Below are 14814 nucleotides of genomic sequence, written 5' to 3'. Positions count from 1 at the left end.
TAAATGCTTTCAATTTCTTTCTACATTATTGTTCAGCTACATTTATTTATTTATGTATTTCTGTGTCCATATGTTAATGAGGTAGGAGGTCCCATTTATGCATGCAGTTATTTATTTATTCATTTATTTCAGCTAGCGGTTGAAGATGATAGATACATGATTATTTATTTCAGCATTTATTTATTTATATATTTATTTATTTATACATTTATTTCAGCAGCCGGTGACACAGTGGTTAAAGCAGACGCTCCATGTAAAGAGGCTGAAGGACCCCGGGGCAGCGGCCGCAGGTGTGACTCTGACCTGCAGCCCTTTGCTGCATGTCCCCTCCCCCCCTCTCTCTCACCCCATTTCCTGTCCGTCCTATCTAATAAAAAGGCTTGAAAAACTGCCCAAAAAATGATCTTTGAAAAAAAAAAAAAAAAAAAACCTATAACTTATATTAACAAAACAAAACAAAAAAAATACACAGTGAAGCCGCCATCCTCTGGTGACTTAAATAATGTGTTTTTCTTAAGAAATTATAATCTCTAATTCTTTTATTAGTACAGGCAGATAGTACATCCAAAACACATACACACACAAACAATATAATACAATGGTATGGCATGCAACATCGACACCACAAAGGTTATTGAAAGAAAGACACAGAAATAAATAAAGGTGAACAAAAATGTAGCAATAACTGTAAAGCATTTATTTATTCCCTTTTTTTATGTCTGCATGTGTTAATTCATGTATTTCTGCATTTCTCGTGTATTCCAGTATTTATTTATACATTTATGTATTGAGACTTAAGTCGTGTTTAGTCCTCCACGGGTTGGTGGCCCTAATGCACCAAAAAGTTTGCCAACCGCCAATAAACAACTAGAAAAGAAGCAGCAGAAGAAGAAGAAACAGCAGCAGAAGAAGAAGTAGAAGAAGAAGAAGGCTTCACCGTGGGAGGAGGAGCCAGCGGCGTGTTTCCGCTCCCGACCAGGCCGAGAGGTAACACGGTAATCTACGCTGCCGTGCGGACAATTACAGGGAACAGTTGGCAGCTATTGAGGCACAAATAAGAGAACAAATAGTCAAAACACCGGCGGCTGCGGTTGTCTTTATCTGGGGTAAAATAAGAAGAAGAAGGAGTGGCAGCGGGACTGTCAGCAATGGAAGCCGAGTTTCGGGAAATCGATGAAAACGGGAGTTGGAGCGCCATTTATCAGGTAACACAGGACCTCTCCGGTTGAAACCAAGGTGGAAACGTGAGTGTTGGTGAAGCTGCTACTTTAAGGCCGACATGTAGCTAACGCTCAGTGAATCCGCAGCGTTGTGTCGACCCCTTTAATGTAGCCGTGTTTAGTACAGTCCGTGTTCCGCCTGCTCGGATCAGTCCGATGATTGATGTGTCTGCCCCGGGTCTTCAAGCAAGCAGCACTTCCATCACTAAAGTGTTACATTATATATTATACATGTTAACACAAACCGTACATGTGCAGTCAGAGTAGAAGTAAAGAACTATTCAGCTATTTTTACTTTAGTGAAAGCAGCAATGCCATGAATAAATACTCTGTTACAAGTCAAAGTCACGCATTCAAAATCTAACTTTAAGTAAAAGTGTATAAGTATTAGCATCGACACAATATAATCACAGTAGCAAAAGTTAAAGTGCTCACTATGCAGAATATCACTGCATTATAACTATTGGTGCATTAATGTGATAAGCATCAGTAATGTTGCAGCTGGTAAAGGTGGAGCTACATTTAAATACTTTATACACTGATGAACTTAACTTATAATAATACTTTAAAGTTTGCATATAAATGTAGTGGATTATAAAATGCATTGTTGGCTTCCAAATTGTACTACTAATTGTATTGGATACTTTTTTTAAAGGTTTGTCCAGTGTGTCTTCCATAATTCACATTAATTACAGCTCAATGTGAATTATTATAATGTTATATTTAATTATGTCCGACATACACGCACACCTTTTTTAGGGAGTTTTTCTACAATAAAGGAATATAAATTATACATGTTTAGGTGTTGTTTTAAAGCATATCACAGCCACGCAGACAAAGCCTGCACTTTCCTGTTACATCACACCTTTAATGTCATGTAAATGTAATGTTATTTTATTTAAATTTTTTCTACTCTGTTACAGGAAGTTCGTCAGAAGTCATGTGAACTCCCGTGCAAGGTTGCCAAATTACCTGAAAACAAGACTCGGAATCGTTACAGAGACGTTAGCCCATGTAAGTTGCTCTTTTGTCCCACTGAAAGCACCGGACTAAACAGTCTTTAATGTTCATACTATGTTCCTTTAAATTGACGATGACCTGTCCGTCTTCTGCTCTTTATGTTCAAACATCAGCCAGTGTGAAGTTACAGCAGCAGCATCGTGCTAAACTGAGTCTTCCACAGTTGAATGTTATACAAACACGCCGACTTTCTGCTGGTTGACTTCAAGTCATTTGAAATAACACAATGTTGGGATTACACAATAGACAGAGTGTTGCATCACTGTGGACGTAAAAAAGGACATGACTTTCAATTCATAACATTGCTCTCTTTCCAGGAACAGCTAATTTATTTCTATAGACTATTACATCATTGATGACATTTAACGACATCAGTGTAAATGTACCAGGGTTTGTTATTTTATATTCCCGCCACAACTAGACGCTGAAAAATGATAAAATACACCGGAGATCAAAATTAGAGAACAAAGTGTTAATACTTCTGAAATATTGTTATTTATAATTGTTCATAATTTGATAAAATATCTGCTCTGGCTGTACCACTGCTGTACTAACATGTTTTCTTTTTTTAATAACCAACGCACTTCAACAAAAACCTTTTATTTTGTCAAAAAAACAGCAAAAACAGAGAACAGTAACCACTGTGTCAGAAGAGAAGATGTAAACAATGTTTTCTTCGGGCTATAGGATTAAAAGAGGAATAGGAAGTGTAGAGGCCTTGGTCCGTTCTTCTTCAGTCTCTTCCACAGTTCAGTAACTGTAGTGGGTTTCTTACACATTACTTTGTCGCAGACGATTTTCCAGAGATTCTCTACGGGGCTTAGATCTGGACTCTGGGCTGAACATTTCATTGTTTCAAGGAACTGCTTCACCTGTTTTACAGTGAGACAGGGGACATTGTCTTAAATGAAAATTGCAGCTGATTGGGAGACAACTGCTGTGAAGGTGTTGCATGTTGCTGAAGGAGGTTCACATAAACATTTGCATTCACCCTGACATGGAGCTGTACAACAGGCCCAACTCCTGCTGCAGAAAACATCCCCAAACCATGACATGGCATTGCTAAAGTTCAATTTATTTGGGTCTGATGGGAAACATTATGTTCGGGGATGGACTGGGAATGACTGAACCCAAAGTGTCTAAAGAAGAAGACGACAATGTCCCCTGTCTCACTGTAAAGAGAATCTCTGGAAAATCCTCAGCAACCAAGTAATGTTTAAGAAACCCACTACAGTTAGTGAACTGTGGAAGAGACTGAAGAAGAATGGACCAAGATGAAACCAGAGCAGTGAGAGAAACTAGTGATGTCCTGTGGGCGCAGATGTGCTGAAGTCATTCAAAGAAAGGGTCTCTACACATCCTAATAAATATATTAAAAATAATACAAGTATTGAGAATTTGTTCTCTAATTTTGATCTCCAGTGTACATGAGTATATAACAGGAGGGATAAGAATCTGTAGGAAAGCGTGTCCTAACAATGTTAAACAATACAATCAGACAAGTGTAAAACGCTATAAACAAATTAGAGTTGAACTATAAACAAGTACTGTACATATGTTAGTACATTTTATACACATTTTAAGTTTGCTTTCAAAAATACTATATGTATTTACATAGTTTCTCCCTTCTAATCATACATTATATTCTTTAAAGCACTTTGTAAACATTGCCTAAGAAAAACGGCATATAAGTGTATTTAATTGTTATATAATATCTATATCAGACACTGCTTTAAACTGCAGATGTGTGTTTCTCATGTAAGAGTAACTATTCGGCAAAGTTCAGTGTTTGAAATGAAATATTATTCAACCAAATGTTTTTTTTTTTGATAATGTCACAATCCAACAGCTGAACTGTGTGGTTTCCTCTTTGTCACACTGACTAATCTATGCAAATATTTACTGTACAGTAAATGTGCCAGCAAGCGTGTGAAAATGTAAATCCATCCCTGCATCAAAACGACAACACCTGCCTCTTGTTCAAAGAAAGACTTTGTATGTCTGAGAATTAGGGCCTGACTGTTACGGGGTCATAGATATTATCTGTGTGGAGTTTTTGAGGCCGGCACTAGAGGAGAAATATTCACAGATTACTGATACAATGTCTTCTGTTGGGAATATTTCAGATGTAATGAAAATAGACCTTTACTTTGTGGATTGAGCACAGATTGTGCACTGATACGACCCTGCTTTCAAAGAATATTTATCGTTATTATACGTACAATGTACCATTAGGAGGAAACAGTAACCGGTTTACTGATTAACCGCTGTAAAATATGAAGGACTAAACACGTCTTAAGTTTGAATAAATATATGCATGAATACATTTATAAATAAATAAATAAAGGTATAAATAAAATGGAGATAAAAACATTATTTCCTCAACAGGGTTTGGTTTGTATGCTTTTACGGTGTGATTATTTTGTTTACTATAAATGGATATTAGGTTTTAATACTGTTTCATTTCTAAGGTATTACATTGTCAACCAATTTCTAGAAACAAACATAGAAAATTAAGAATAAGTAAAAAATAAAATTAACTGTGAAATACTACTGTATGTTCAGTATCAGTCAGTTGCTGATCAGTTAAATTAAGTATAAATAAAAGTAACATTAGCGACTATATGACACCATTTCTAAATCACCCCGAGCTTCGTTTACTGAGTTATATGTTCTGTAAAAAGGGTTTCATATTGGACAACATACACGATGATAACGATACGTTTGCCGATAATAACCAGCTGGCCAATATATATGGCCTGGCTCTACTGAGAATTACATCTGAAGTCCTGTGAGCGTATTTTCATGTTTCCTCTTTCTTTTTCTCCTCAGTTGACCACAGCAGAATATGTCTGCAGCTGGGTGGGAACGACTACATCAACGCCAGCCTAATAACAGTAGAAGAGGCGCAGAGGAACTATATCCTCACTCAGGTAAGAAAGAGTCAGCCCAGAGAATTCACACCTGTTATTGTGTGATACACTCAGATCAACTATGATGGAAGGGGGTGGGAGTACTGCTTGTGCCGTAGTCTGGTTTACCGGAGGTCGATGTATGCAGTTTTATCACGCTGATGTTTGTCCAAGCGTTCGTTTTTCTTGTACGAATGGTTTTAATTAGCGGGAATTAATGTGTTGCTGTAAAAACAAGCTGAAATGTCATGGATGACAGTCGTGATCAACTTGCGATTGGTCGGGCAGGTGGACGTCACATCGGTGACGCCGCTGTACCGCCGGATCGCCATTGCGCACATTCTGGCTCCAAAATTACAACATGGTGCCGCCCCTATTCCGGAATATTTTGGCTTCACTTTTGTACAGTGGGAGGAGGTAGAGCCGCGTCGGCCATCTTTATATGCAGTCTAATGATCTGGCATCGGGTCATGAAACTGCGGTTTCTCGGAGTGCCTGGCGGGGACTGACAAGTAACCAATTGGAGCCGTGGGCGCAACTAACACCATTTTCGAGCTCTTAGCTAACATAGACAGCACGTACTGGCCAATAGCAACCAATTTGCACAATTTTAAAACATACATTGAAATGACAAAAAATGATAAACTGTGCAGGAAGAGGAAAAAGCCAGAGGGCTTATTTGAACCCTAGTTACTGAGATTTAAAAATACACAAAATGCAAAACATACTAAAAGTGTTGGTAAACTTCTGACAAAATACAGTATGTTTGGTAGCAACAATGATAAGAAAGAACAATTATAATTTCAATTGAAAAAAACAAAAGCGTGCGTGCGCGTGTGTGTGTCTGTGTGTCCGTGAACAGGGAAAATTACCTTTGAGTAAAACAAATAAGACATAGACAACTATACCTGAGGAAAGGCATTTATAAAACAGCAGTTAAAAGCATTTTAAGCATCTTTTGTAACACTCTAATCGAGATACATTAACTAGCCAAATAGTAAAGGTCATTCCATAATTAGGTTCCCTGAAATCCTCTCGACAGTTGACCTCTATGAATGAGAAGTTTAGGAGGATGAGGATGTGAGGGTTTACGAGTTGAAAATGAATGTAACTGTGAGTTTGGTTTAAAATAAGTCTTAAAGTGCTCAGGAATATTCCCTTCGCTTGGTAGTATTTTGTAAATAAATACACATATTTGAAAAATATTTCTCATAAATGGTAAGAATCTGGAGTTAAAGCAGCGTCGCCTGGTACCATAGAGAGTATACAGTCGCAACTGTTGCGACTGTATACTGGTGGATAAATAGTTTTGAGAGTCGCTCCCTCTACAATGACTCGTTTCACGATCAGAATCTGAGCGATTCGGTCTGATAACATTTTGGAAAGTCTCGAAGAGCAGCACGATTTAATTATTTTACCCCCATTCAAGTAAGCAAACCATTAAACCAAAAGTCTCTTGTGATTGGTGAGGGAAAATAAAATCCCCTCCCTGCTGGAAATCAATTGTGTGCAGACAACCTCAGACTGAAGATGGAGTGGAACTAGTTGACAATCCTGTCTGATATTTGGCTTATTAATCAGAATAAGGACACATAAAAGTGCTTTATAAATGTATCTACCTATTTTATGTGAGCTAATTGATGTGTTACATTTTCGTTCATTAGTGTGGATGCGCACACAGTTACAGTTCTCGGTGTGGACGTCCCTTAACACAACACTCTTTGTTTTTCAGGGACCCCTTCCAAATACATGTGGCAACTTCTGGGAGATGGTGTGGGAGCAGAGGACTCGCGGTGTGGTGATGCTTAACAGAGTCATAGAGAAAGGATCTGTAAGCAGTGGCTTCTCTCTTTACAGTGTGATTCAATATTTCTTGTTTACCCCAGGAACCTCATTGCTTTTCTCTCTCTGGTTTTAGATTAAATGTGCCCAATATTGGCCTCACAGAGAGGAGAGAGATGCTGTCTTTCAAGATACTAATTTCAAGCTCACCTTCATCTCAGAAGACATCAAATCTTACTACACAGTCCGCCAGCTGGAGTTGGAAAATCTGTCTGTAAGTTGTTGTTTTTTTTCCTCACTAGAGGTTTATTTCTGGTTCCAGCCTTTTTATACTCCAGGCCTGTTGATCCTGGTCCCTTTTTTGGTCTTTTAATTCTTCTCTGATCTTCCCTCACAGACTCAAGAGACTCGAGAGATTTTACACTTTCACTACACCACCTGGCCTGATTTTGGGGTACCAGAGTCTCCTGCCTCCTTCCTTAACTTCCTGTTCAAGGTGCGGGAGTCGGGCTGTCTGAATTCGGACCACGGACCGGTAGTGGTACACTGCAGCGCCGGCATCGGACGCTCTGGGACATTTTGTCTTGTGGACACCTGCCTCTTACTGGTTTGTACAGAGCTCTGCTGTTGAGATGAGGTTATATCTGTGTTGACACTAAACTGTTCATTGTCAAAAAGCAACCAGTATTATAACAGAGTGCCGACTCTAGTGCTGTAAAACAATTCTATTTAGAAGCTAAAATTTGACTCAAAACTCACTCTTACGTACTGATGTCTTTCTGTTTTCTGCAGATGTCCAAGCGTAAAGACCCGTCGTCAGCGCGTATTCGGGATGTGCTGCTGGAGATGCGACGCTATCGAATGGGCTTGATTCAGACAGCAGATCAACTTCGCTTCTCCTACCTTGCTGTCATCGAAGGTGCCAAATACATCAAGGGAGATACATCCCTGCAGGCAAGTCCTTCCTCTCTATTCTGCTCTTAAGATTCATTCGGTTTATCTTCTTCTCTGATAAATATTGAGTATTTTGACAAAATACTCAAATGGATTTTGTTTTTTCTCAAGGAGTCTTGGAAAGAGCTCTCAAACGAGGAAGACGATCCTCCAGAGTTCACCCCTCCGCCTCCTGTTCCCCCTCCCAGAGACCCTCACAACGGCAAAGTTGAGCCAACATTTTTCCCAGAAAACGATGAGATCATCCAACCGATGCAGATGCGCAGTCTGGGGTAATCATGCACATAATGTTTTTTAAGATATAGTTTGGGTTTCTCCTTCATTGTTTTGGAGTACAGGATTAGTCTGCACCAACTGTTGGATGATGGTATGACTAGGTAACAACACGTGTTTTATGTGTTGTTGTTTACGCCTTTCAACGTATTCAAGCTGCTTAGAGTGGAAAATATCTGCTTATGTCAACCTACCTGACATCGTTTAGTTTTTGTCATTGACATAACATGCTATTCTAGTGCAATGTAAATGAAAACGATTCCTGTAACGTCTTGTGTTAGGAAGCTCAGTTTTGTCAGTTAGCTACCCAGCTCGTACACTTGGCAGCGACTTCAATATTTAGTAACGATTGTCTGTCAGAAGTAGTTTGTGTGGTTTAACCCATTTAAATGTAGTTCTCATTTAGTAGTGTATCTTGGGCACCGTTTGAACTTTGAGGAGGTGGTGCACATGGCTTCAGGATGAAAAATCTAATTGTTATATCCATCTCATTAAACCAAATTGCCCCTTTGGGACATTAAATGTGTCCTCTCCTCTGCAGGTCCTCACAAGAGTCGGAGCTGCGAAAGAGAAACATTGCTGCCCCCCCGCCTCCTCCTGACGGTGCCGATCAGCTCGATGGCCACGTGGAAATCGAAGATCATACCTCCAAAGCTCCGACCAAATCCCAGCAGCAGCAGCAGCAGGACACGGAGAAAGAGGAGCAGAAGCAGGAGTTGCCCGAGGCAGTGGAGCAGCCAAAGGAAAGTTCTCCTGTGCCGGGGACTTGGTCCCCTCTACTAACCAACGTGTGCCTGTGCACGGCGCTGGTTCTCAGCGCTTACGTCTGTTATCGAGTCTGTTTCCACTGATGTCTGTCCTTCCTCCTCCTTTTTGTTCCTCCCTGTCTCTCTGCTGATGTTGCAAAGTGGACTAGGCTGGCCAGTCAGCCAGCTTTGACTTTGGGTTTACTCAGCGAGTTGAGTGGAGAGCAGATTCAGGTTCACTCGTTTATTTTACAAATGTAATTCGAAGGGATTGACTGGTTGGGAATAACAGGCCGCCAGTTCCTCACGACCCCCCCCAAACGTTCTTTCAGTATGTCACCATGGACATACGGTTTTTCAGGTTTCACATCCCAAAATACGTGTGCCGGTCAGACGATCTGTGTCTGTAGAGGAAAAGGGTTTGTTTTTTTTAGCTCGCCTGTTCTGTGAACCACGATGAATGACCTGTCAGCCCATTTTACACGTGACGCCTCTCTTATTTACCAAATGACTTGTGTTCTTCCATTTCATCCTTTGCTGGGGTCCGTAGGATTTCACCTTTTTTCCATTTTGCTTACATGAATGATCAGAAGTCATAGAGCCAGATTTTTGACCAGCCTGTCTGAAAATATGCCAGTAAGGGAGATACTTTTTTTTTTAATGGGTCAATATTAAACCCAACAGTTAGGTGGTAGAAAGTAAGAGGGAAGCAACCCTGTGGCCACTAGATTAGAGGTGTGCGTGCGTGTGTTTGTCTGTGTGCGTGCATGCGTGTGTGTGTACGTACACATTTGCACGAGTTGTAGTTAGTGGAGCTTTCTACTGATGCTTGAGTTAAATCTCCTCAGTGAGAAATATTAATATAACATATTCAGTATGTGAGATATAGACTGAGTTGCCTCCTGGTAATTGAGTCTTTCTGGTTTTCTCTCCCTGGTGGCTCAACAGTGACACAGAAAAGTCTTTTTTAAAACCAAATGGTGCAGGGACTAGAGCTTTGATTCTCTGCCCGATCTCGAAAACTCAAAGTTTACCCAGGCATGAATCGGGTCGGGTTCATGCAATTTCCTGGATCTATTCAACATGCACGAATGAATAAAAAATAGCAGTGGAAATTTGTTTTTTTTAATTTTTTAAATCAGGCTCAGGCCTAAAACTGCTGGACAGGAGCTATTTGGGTTCATCCCAGCTCTAGCAGGGACAGGGCGGCATGTCTCATTCAACATTCGCCTGGCATTCTCAGTCTAGACATCTTCAGATGTTTTTAACGACACCTGGCTTTTGCTCTGTCAGCTGTTTTCGAGAACATCTTTTCAGTCATAAAGTGTGGAGAACGCCCAGAGAACGTGTAACATAACCTTGGATGCAACTGTTGTATATTAATGTGGGTTCAGTTACACACAAGAACGCCAGCTTACTGACACGTAACGTAGCTAACACCCAACTCTTTTAGCCAGCAATACAAATACGTAATATTGTGTCACCCTTTACTTTATCAAACTCTTGAGTTTGAACAGGGAACCAGGGATTTTGAACAAACCAAAAATCAAACACCAGCACAGGGATGAAAACAAAACACTGTAGTGATGATCCGTGGTATCATGGCGTGGCCCTGAGCTGGCAATATTGTTTTGTATGATTTCAATTTTATTATTTTTTTTAAGCATGCTGCATTTGTGAATCAACAGGTTTGTCCTAAGAAGAGATTAGCTAAGCTGCTAGCATTCAATTTACCTTTGTGACTCGACAAAGTTCAGTACATGAGTCTGACAGCTGTACTTTTCTTTAGAATGTATAAACGTCCTCAACAAGGACGCACCCTTATTAGATAAATATATTTTTTTCAAATCAGGTTTCAGTGTGCTGAGTTTTTTTTGTTCTGCTTTAGCAAGAGATTAAATCTCAGCACCTGTGCAGCCATTGCACCAGGTTTTCATGTTTTTTCTATACTTAATGCCAAGCTCAAAAACATGTATTTTTTTATTTACATTTGTTGTTTTCCTTTTTAAATAAAAAAGAAAAAGTTTACTGTTGATTTGTTCTGTTTTTAGAAAAGATTTCTAACACATCTACAATCTCGTTCGACGTCTTCTACAACAATGACTGTGGTAATAAAAGGTCACACATCACTGTTTTTAGCTCATGGCAGAAACATTTGCTTTTAATCCGACAAAGAGAAACACACATTACACAGAGAACAGGCTTAAGCACTTTACATTTTCTCACAACTTTCTTCTCATCAGAGATATTATGAACACATCACATCTAATGAAACTTTCAGAATTACAACCTGAAGTGTCAAAAACATGAAAAATAATATTTTGTATTTTAATCGGACCTGTTGCAGCTACTGTTGAATAATGTATGGTACGTGCAGTACGCAAGGCAAGTGTATTTATAAGCGGACCTCCCAAACCCAGACACAATTCAAAATGCATTACATAAGATGGAGAAAAGGAAAATACAATTAAAAGAGAAATAAGATAGAGTAAAAGATCCTCTACATGCTCTACATAAGTGACTGCATGTTTAAAGATAATTACTGGGGGTTAATAGGTTGGCTTTATTTATTTTTAATGAGTCATTTACTGACACGTCATAGATCAGTTATATATTAATTAGATTGTGAAAAATCATGTTGCAAAGTGTATAGTCTCTCAAATTGGTATTAATGTAGTTATAAATGTTAATAATTCATATTTGCTAAGGGGTTTCTCACTTTCTTAATAAGAAATCAGTCATGTTAATCAGTCATTATTACTAAAGGGATTTGTTAATTACCTGCAGTTACAAGTGTTTTTAAGTTGTCCAATAGATTTTGGTCCATTGTCTGCATCTTTCTTGTACCAATGAAATGAATTGTGTAAAAAGAGTAAATGATTTATTAAGAACTAATAAAGCCAACATTAGTTAAAACATAAACCTTTAAAAAAGCTCCAATGATGTCAGCAAATCTTCCCGTTGGAGCAACAATCTTTTGTACTCTTATCGTGCACTTTATTAATAACCTTATGAGTACTCGGTGGTAGAGAGTAACACAGATACATTTACTTAAGTAACTGTTTACTTGAGCATTGTGTACTTTATTTTAATATTTAAATTCTATGCTACTTTATTATTCTACTTCTCAACATTATGCAGGTGAATGTTATGATTTTAACGCCACTACATTTATTGCATTCATATTTTTAATACAAAATATAAACGTTTTATCATGGATTAAGCTACTTGGCAGTGTAAGTAGTTGAAATTAGCCCCATCTTTACCAGCTACAACATTAAGGCACTCAGTAATGCATCAATAATTATAACCCGGTGATATTATATATATACACACACACATAGTAAAAGATCTTCTACCATCTCTGTTTCTAAAAGGGTTTAAAAGCCACCACCAGGTGGCGCTGCTTGACTGTAAAACTCTCTGGTCCTTGCAAACTCTTCTCTTTTTTCCCTGTGAACCTGGGTTTGCTCATCAATTACTTCAAATTATTAATGACTTTTATTTACAGTAAACAGGGGCCGGATTTTCCTTCTATGGGCAGAGTATGATCTGGTTTTTGATGGGATAGTGATGCTGCATGCCACAAATATCACTCTGATTTTATCCAATACTAATTGCTTCCAACTGCTCATATCACTTGTATTTCTCATGAAAATACTTTCAGTTCTAATATCCTTTATGGACGATCTCACCACAGGAATTACTGAAAACCCCCACTTCTTTTGAATACACAGACACATAAAACTTGAATGTCCAAACTGCTCCTCTAAAAGCCCAAAGGACGAGTTTAGGTTTGTTTTTTGTGTGAAAGACAACAAAAGCAACAACGATGCTCTGTGAACACTGAAGGAAGGAAGAACACGTCTTGAGAAACATACATTGCTTGAGTAAACTCCACCACACTGATGTAGTACGAATGATTTGGCAAGTCTTGGCTAGGACTTCCTGTTTGGGAAACAAGAGGCAGGCACTGGTACGTACGTGCTGTACAAGAATGCAACTCAAACAGAGTGAGTAATAGCACTCCCAACCACTGCGCTCTGCTGACGTCAAGCGAGCAGGCAAGATGGAACACGCTGCACTCATCTAGGAAAACTACAATCAAGGTGTGACAGGACCGGAAGTCATCTTAAAGCCACAGTTGTTTGTACTGAAACTACAGTCTGTCTGATCGGACAGTGTTGTCATGACTCATGCTGTTTATGGTGAAGAGAACTGTCATTTTGTTACGTTACCAATTATAAACATCAGTTTGAATGTATATCATATCTACTGCACACTTTAATGTTTGTGATTTGCGTGAGACATTCAGGTTCTTCGCTTAGAATATGACAGTTCTGGAAAAAGTGACTTGAACAAATGTCAAAAGTGCACGCCGCATTGTCCTACATTGCCCTCCTTACTCAGCCTACTTGTCAAAATGCTGACTCCACATTCACAATCGACCAAAAGGGATATCTGCCCTGCCCTGCTGACTCTTCCAGCATGTGTCCTCAGTTTAGTTATTAACCTGGAACTTCCCAATAGCTGGCCAGCTGAACGCGTGGGTGGGTGGGACGATCTGAGTCTATAAGTCTCCTGTGAAGCCTGCAGATCATTTTCACAGGGGGGCCGGGCAAACATCAGGAAATTCCTGAATGTTAGGGGAGTCGGATCTTTCCAAGTGTGACTCTGCAAAGTCTGAATCACTACACACCCCAGCGTCGTACAAAAGAAGCTTGATACAAGGAAGTGTGAGTACACTGTCAGGTGTACCATGTCTCTTCATGCCCTTATCATTTCAAAACCTACAAACGGCAAGGAAGAGAATGAACAGACAGCTCTCAGTTTCGACCAGTGGTGGAATGCAACTCAAGTGCATTCAGTGCATTTACTCAAGTGTCATTTTGAGGTACTTGCACTATATTTGAGTATTTCCAGTTTATTTTACTCTATATTTCTACTCCACTACATTTAAGAGGGAAATATTGCACTTTTCTATTCCAGTACATTTATCTCAAAGCTATAGTTACTTTTCAGATTCATACACAAACTAGAGGCCGCAGCCTTTTGAACTCGGCCTTCATTTTGATCTCAACGATGCATCGGATACATTTCGTGACTCTATCTTGAACGGTTGCGACTTTATTGCAGTGACAATATCTGGCTGCAGACAGACATATAAACACCTAGCAAAATACTCAAAACCTCCGCTGTGGTAGTTCCCACTCCAGGGCGAAGGTGAAAACAATACCAGCGTCACTGTCTTGGCCGAAAAAAGACGACACATTGTTAACGGAATAGTTTGCAAATTTATGCAAATGGCTAATTTGCTTTTTTTCCGAGTGTTAGATAAGAAAGTCGACACCACTCTCATGTCTGTACCTGAATATGAAGCTACAGCCAGCAGCTGGTTAGCATAGCTTAGCATCAAGTCTGGCTCAATTAAAAGTTGAGAAAATCCACCTTCCAGCACCTCTAAAGAGCTCTAATTAACACCATATATTTTCTTTGGGTAAGCTAACAAGTTGTTAGCATAGACTGTATACAAAGATGGATGGCTTGACCGCTCCCTGTAAACATGTCATGAGTATGGGTCATAAGTCCCGCCCCCTTCATGTTAGTGGATGGGCCGAAGTAGAAACTCCATGTTAACCTCAAATGTATGTGTCAATGTAGGTAGTTTTTTAGTCACACTGGTGTTTTTACAAGGGTCTCAATGAGTTCTTTGTTGCTATAAAAATCAGGTGAAACTTCATGATTGACAGCTGTGATCAACTGGTCGGACGGGTCATGGACGTCACTTTGATGAAATGATCTACTGCCCGATTACTACTGAGCAGACTCTGGTTCCAAAATGACAACATGGCGGCACCCGTATGCGTAATATTTTGGCTTCACTTTTGTACAGTGGGAGGAAGTGGA

The 14814-nt window shown here is 39.4% G+C and overlaps 1 protein-coding gene across 1 annotated transcript; it reads left to right on the top strand.

The window, feature by feature from the left end:
* The first annotated feature begins 980 nt into the window (after positions 1 to 980).
* ptpn1 (protein tyrosine phosphatase non-receptor type 1) lies at positions 981 to 10871 on the top strand. The gene is made up of 9 exons (XM_083919382.1): positions 981 to 1205; positions 2144 to 2234; positions 5073 to 5173; positions 6885 to 6983; positions 7071 to 7208; positions 7332 to 7541; positions 7727 to 7888; positions 8000 to 8160; positions 8703 to 10871. Exons 1-9 carry the CDS (start codon positions 1149 to 1151, stop codon positions 9010 to 9012), a joined length of 1329 nt encoding a protein of 442 aa, XP_083775508.1. The 5' UTR covers positions 981 to 1148; the 3' UTR covers positions 9013 to 10871.
* The last annotated feature ends 3943 nt before the right edge of the window (positions 10872 to 14814 follow it).

The sequence above is a fragment of the Echiichthys vipera genome, assembly GCF_963691815.1.
Source record: "Echiichthys vipera genome assembly, chromosome: 9".
Classification (NCBI taxonomy): Eukaryota; Metazoa; Chordata; class Actinopteri; order Perciformes; family Trachinidae; genus Echiichthys; species Echiichthys vipera.
Note: the sequence above shows the minus strand (reverse complement) of the source record. Positions and strands in the feature narration are given on the sequence as shown.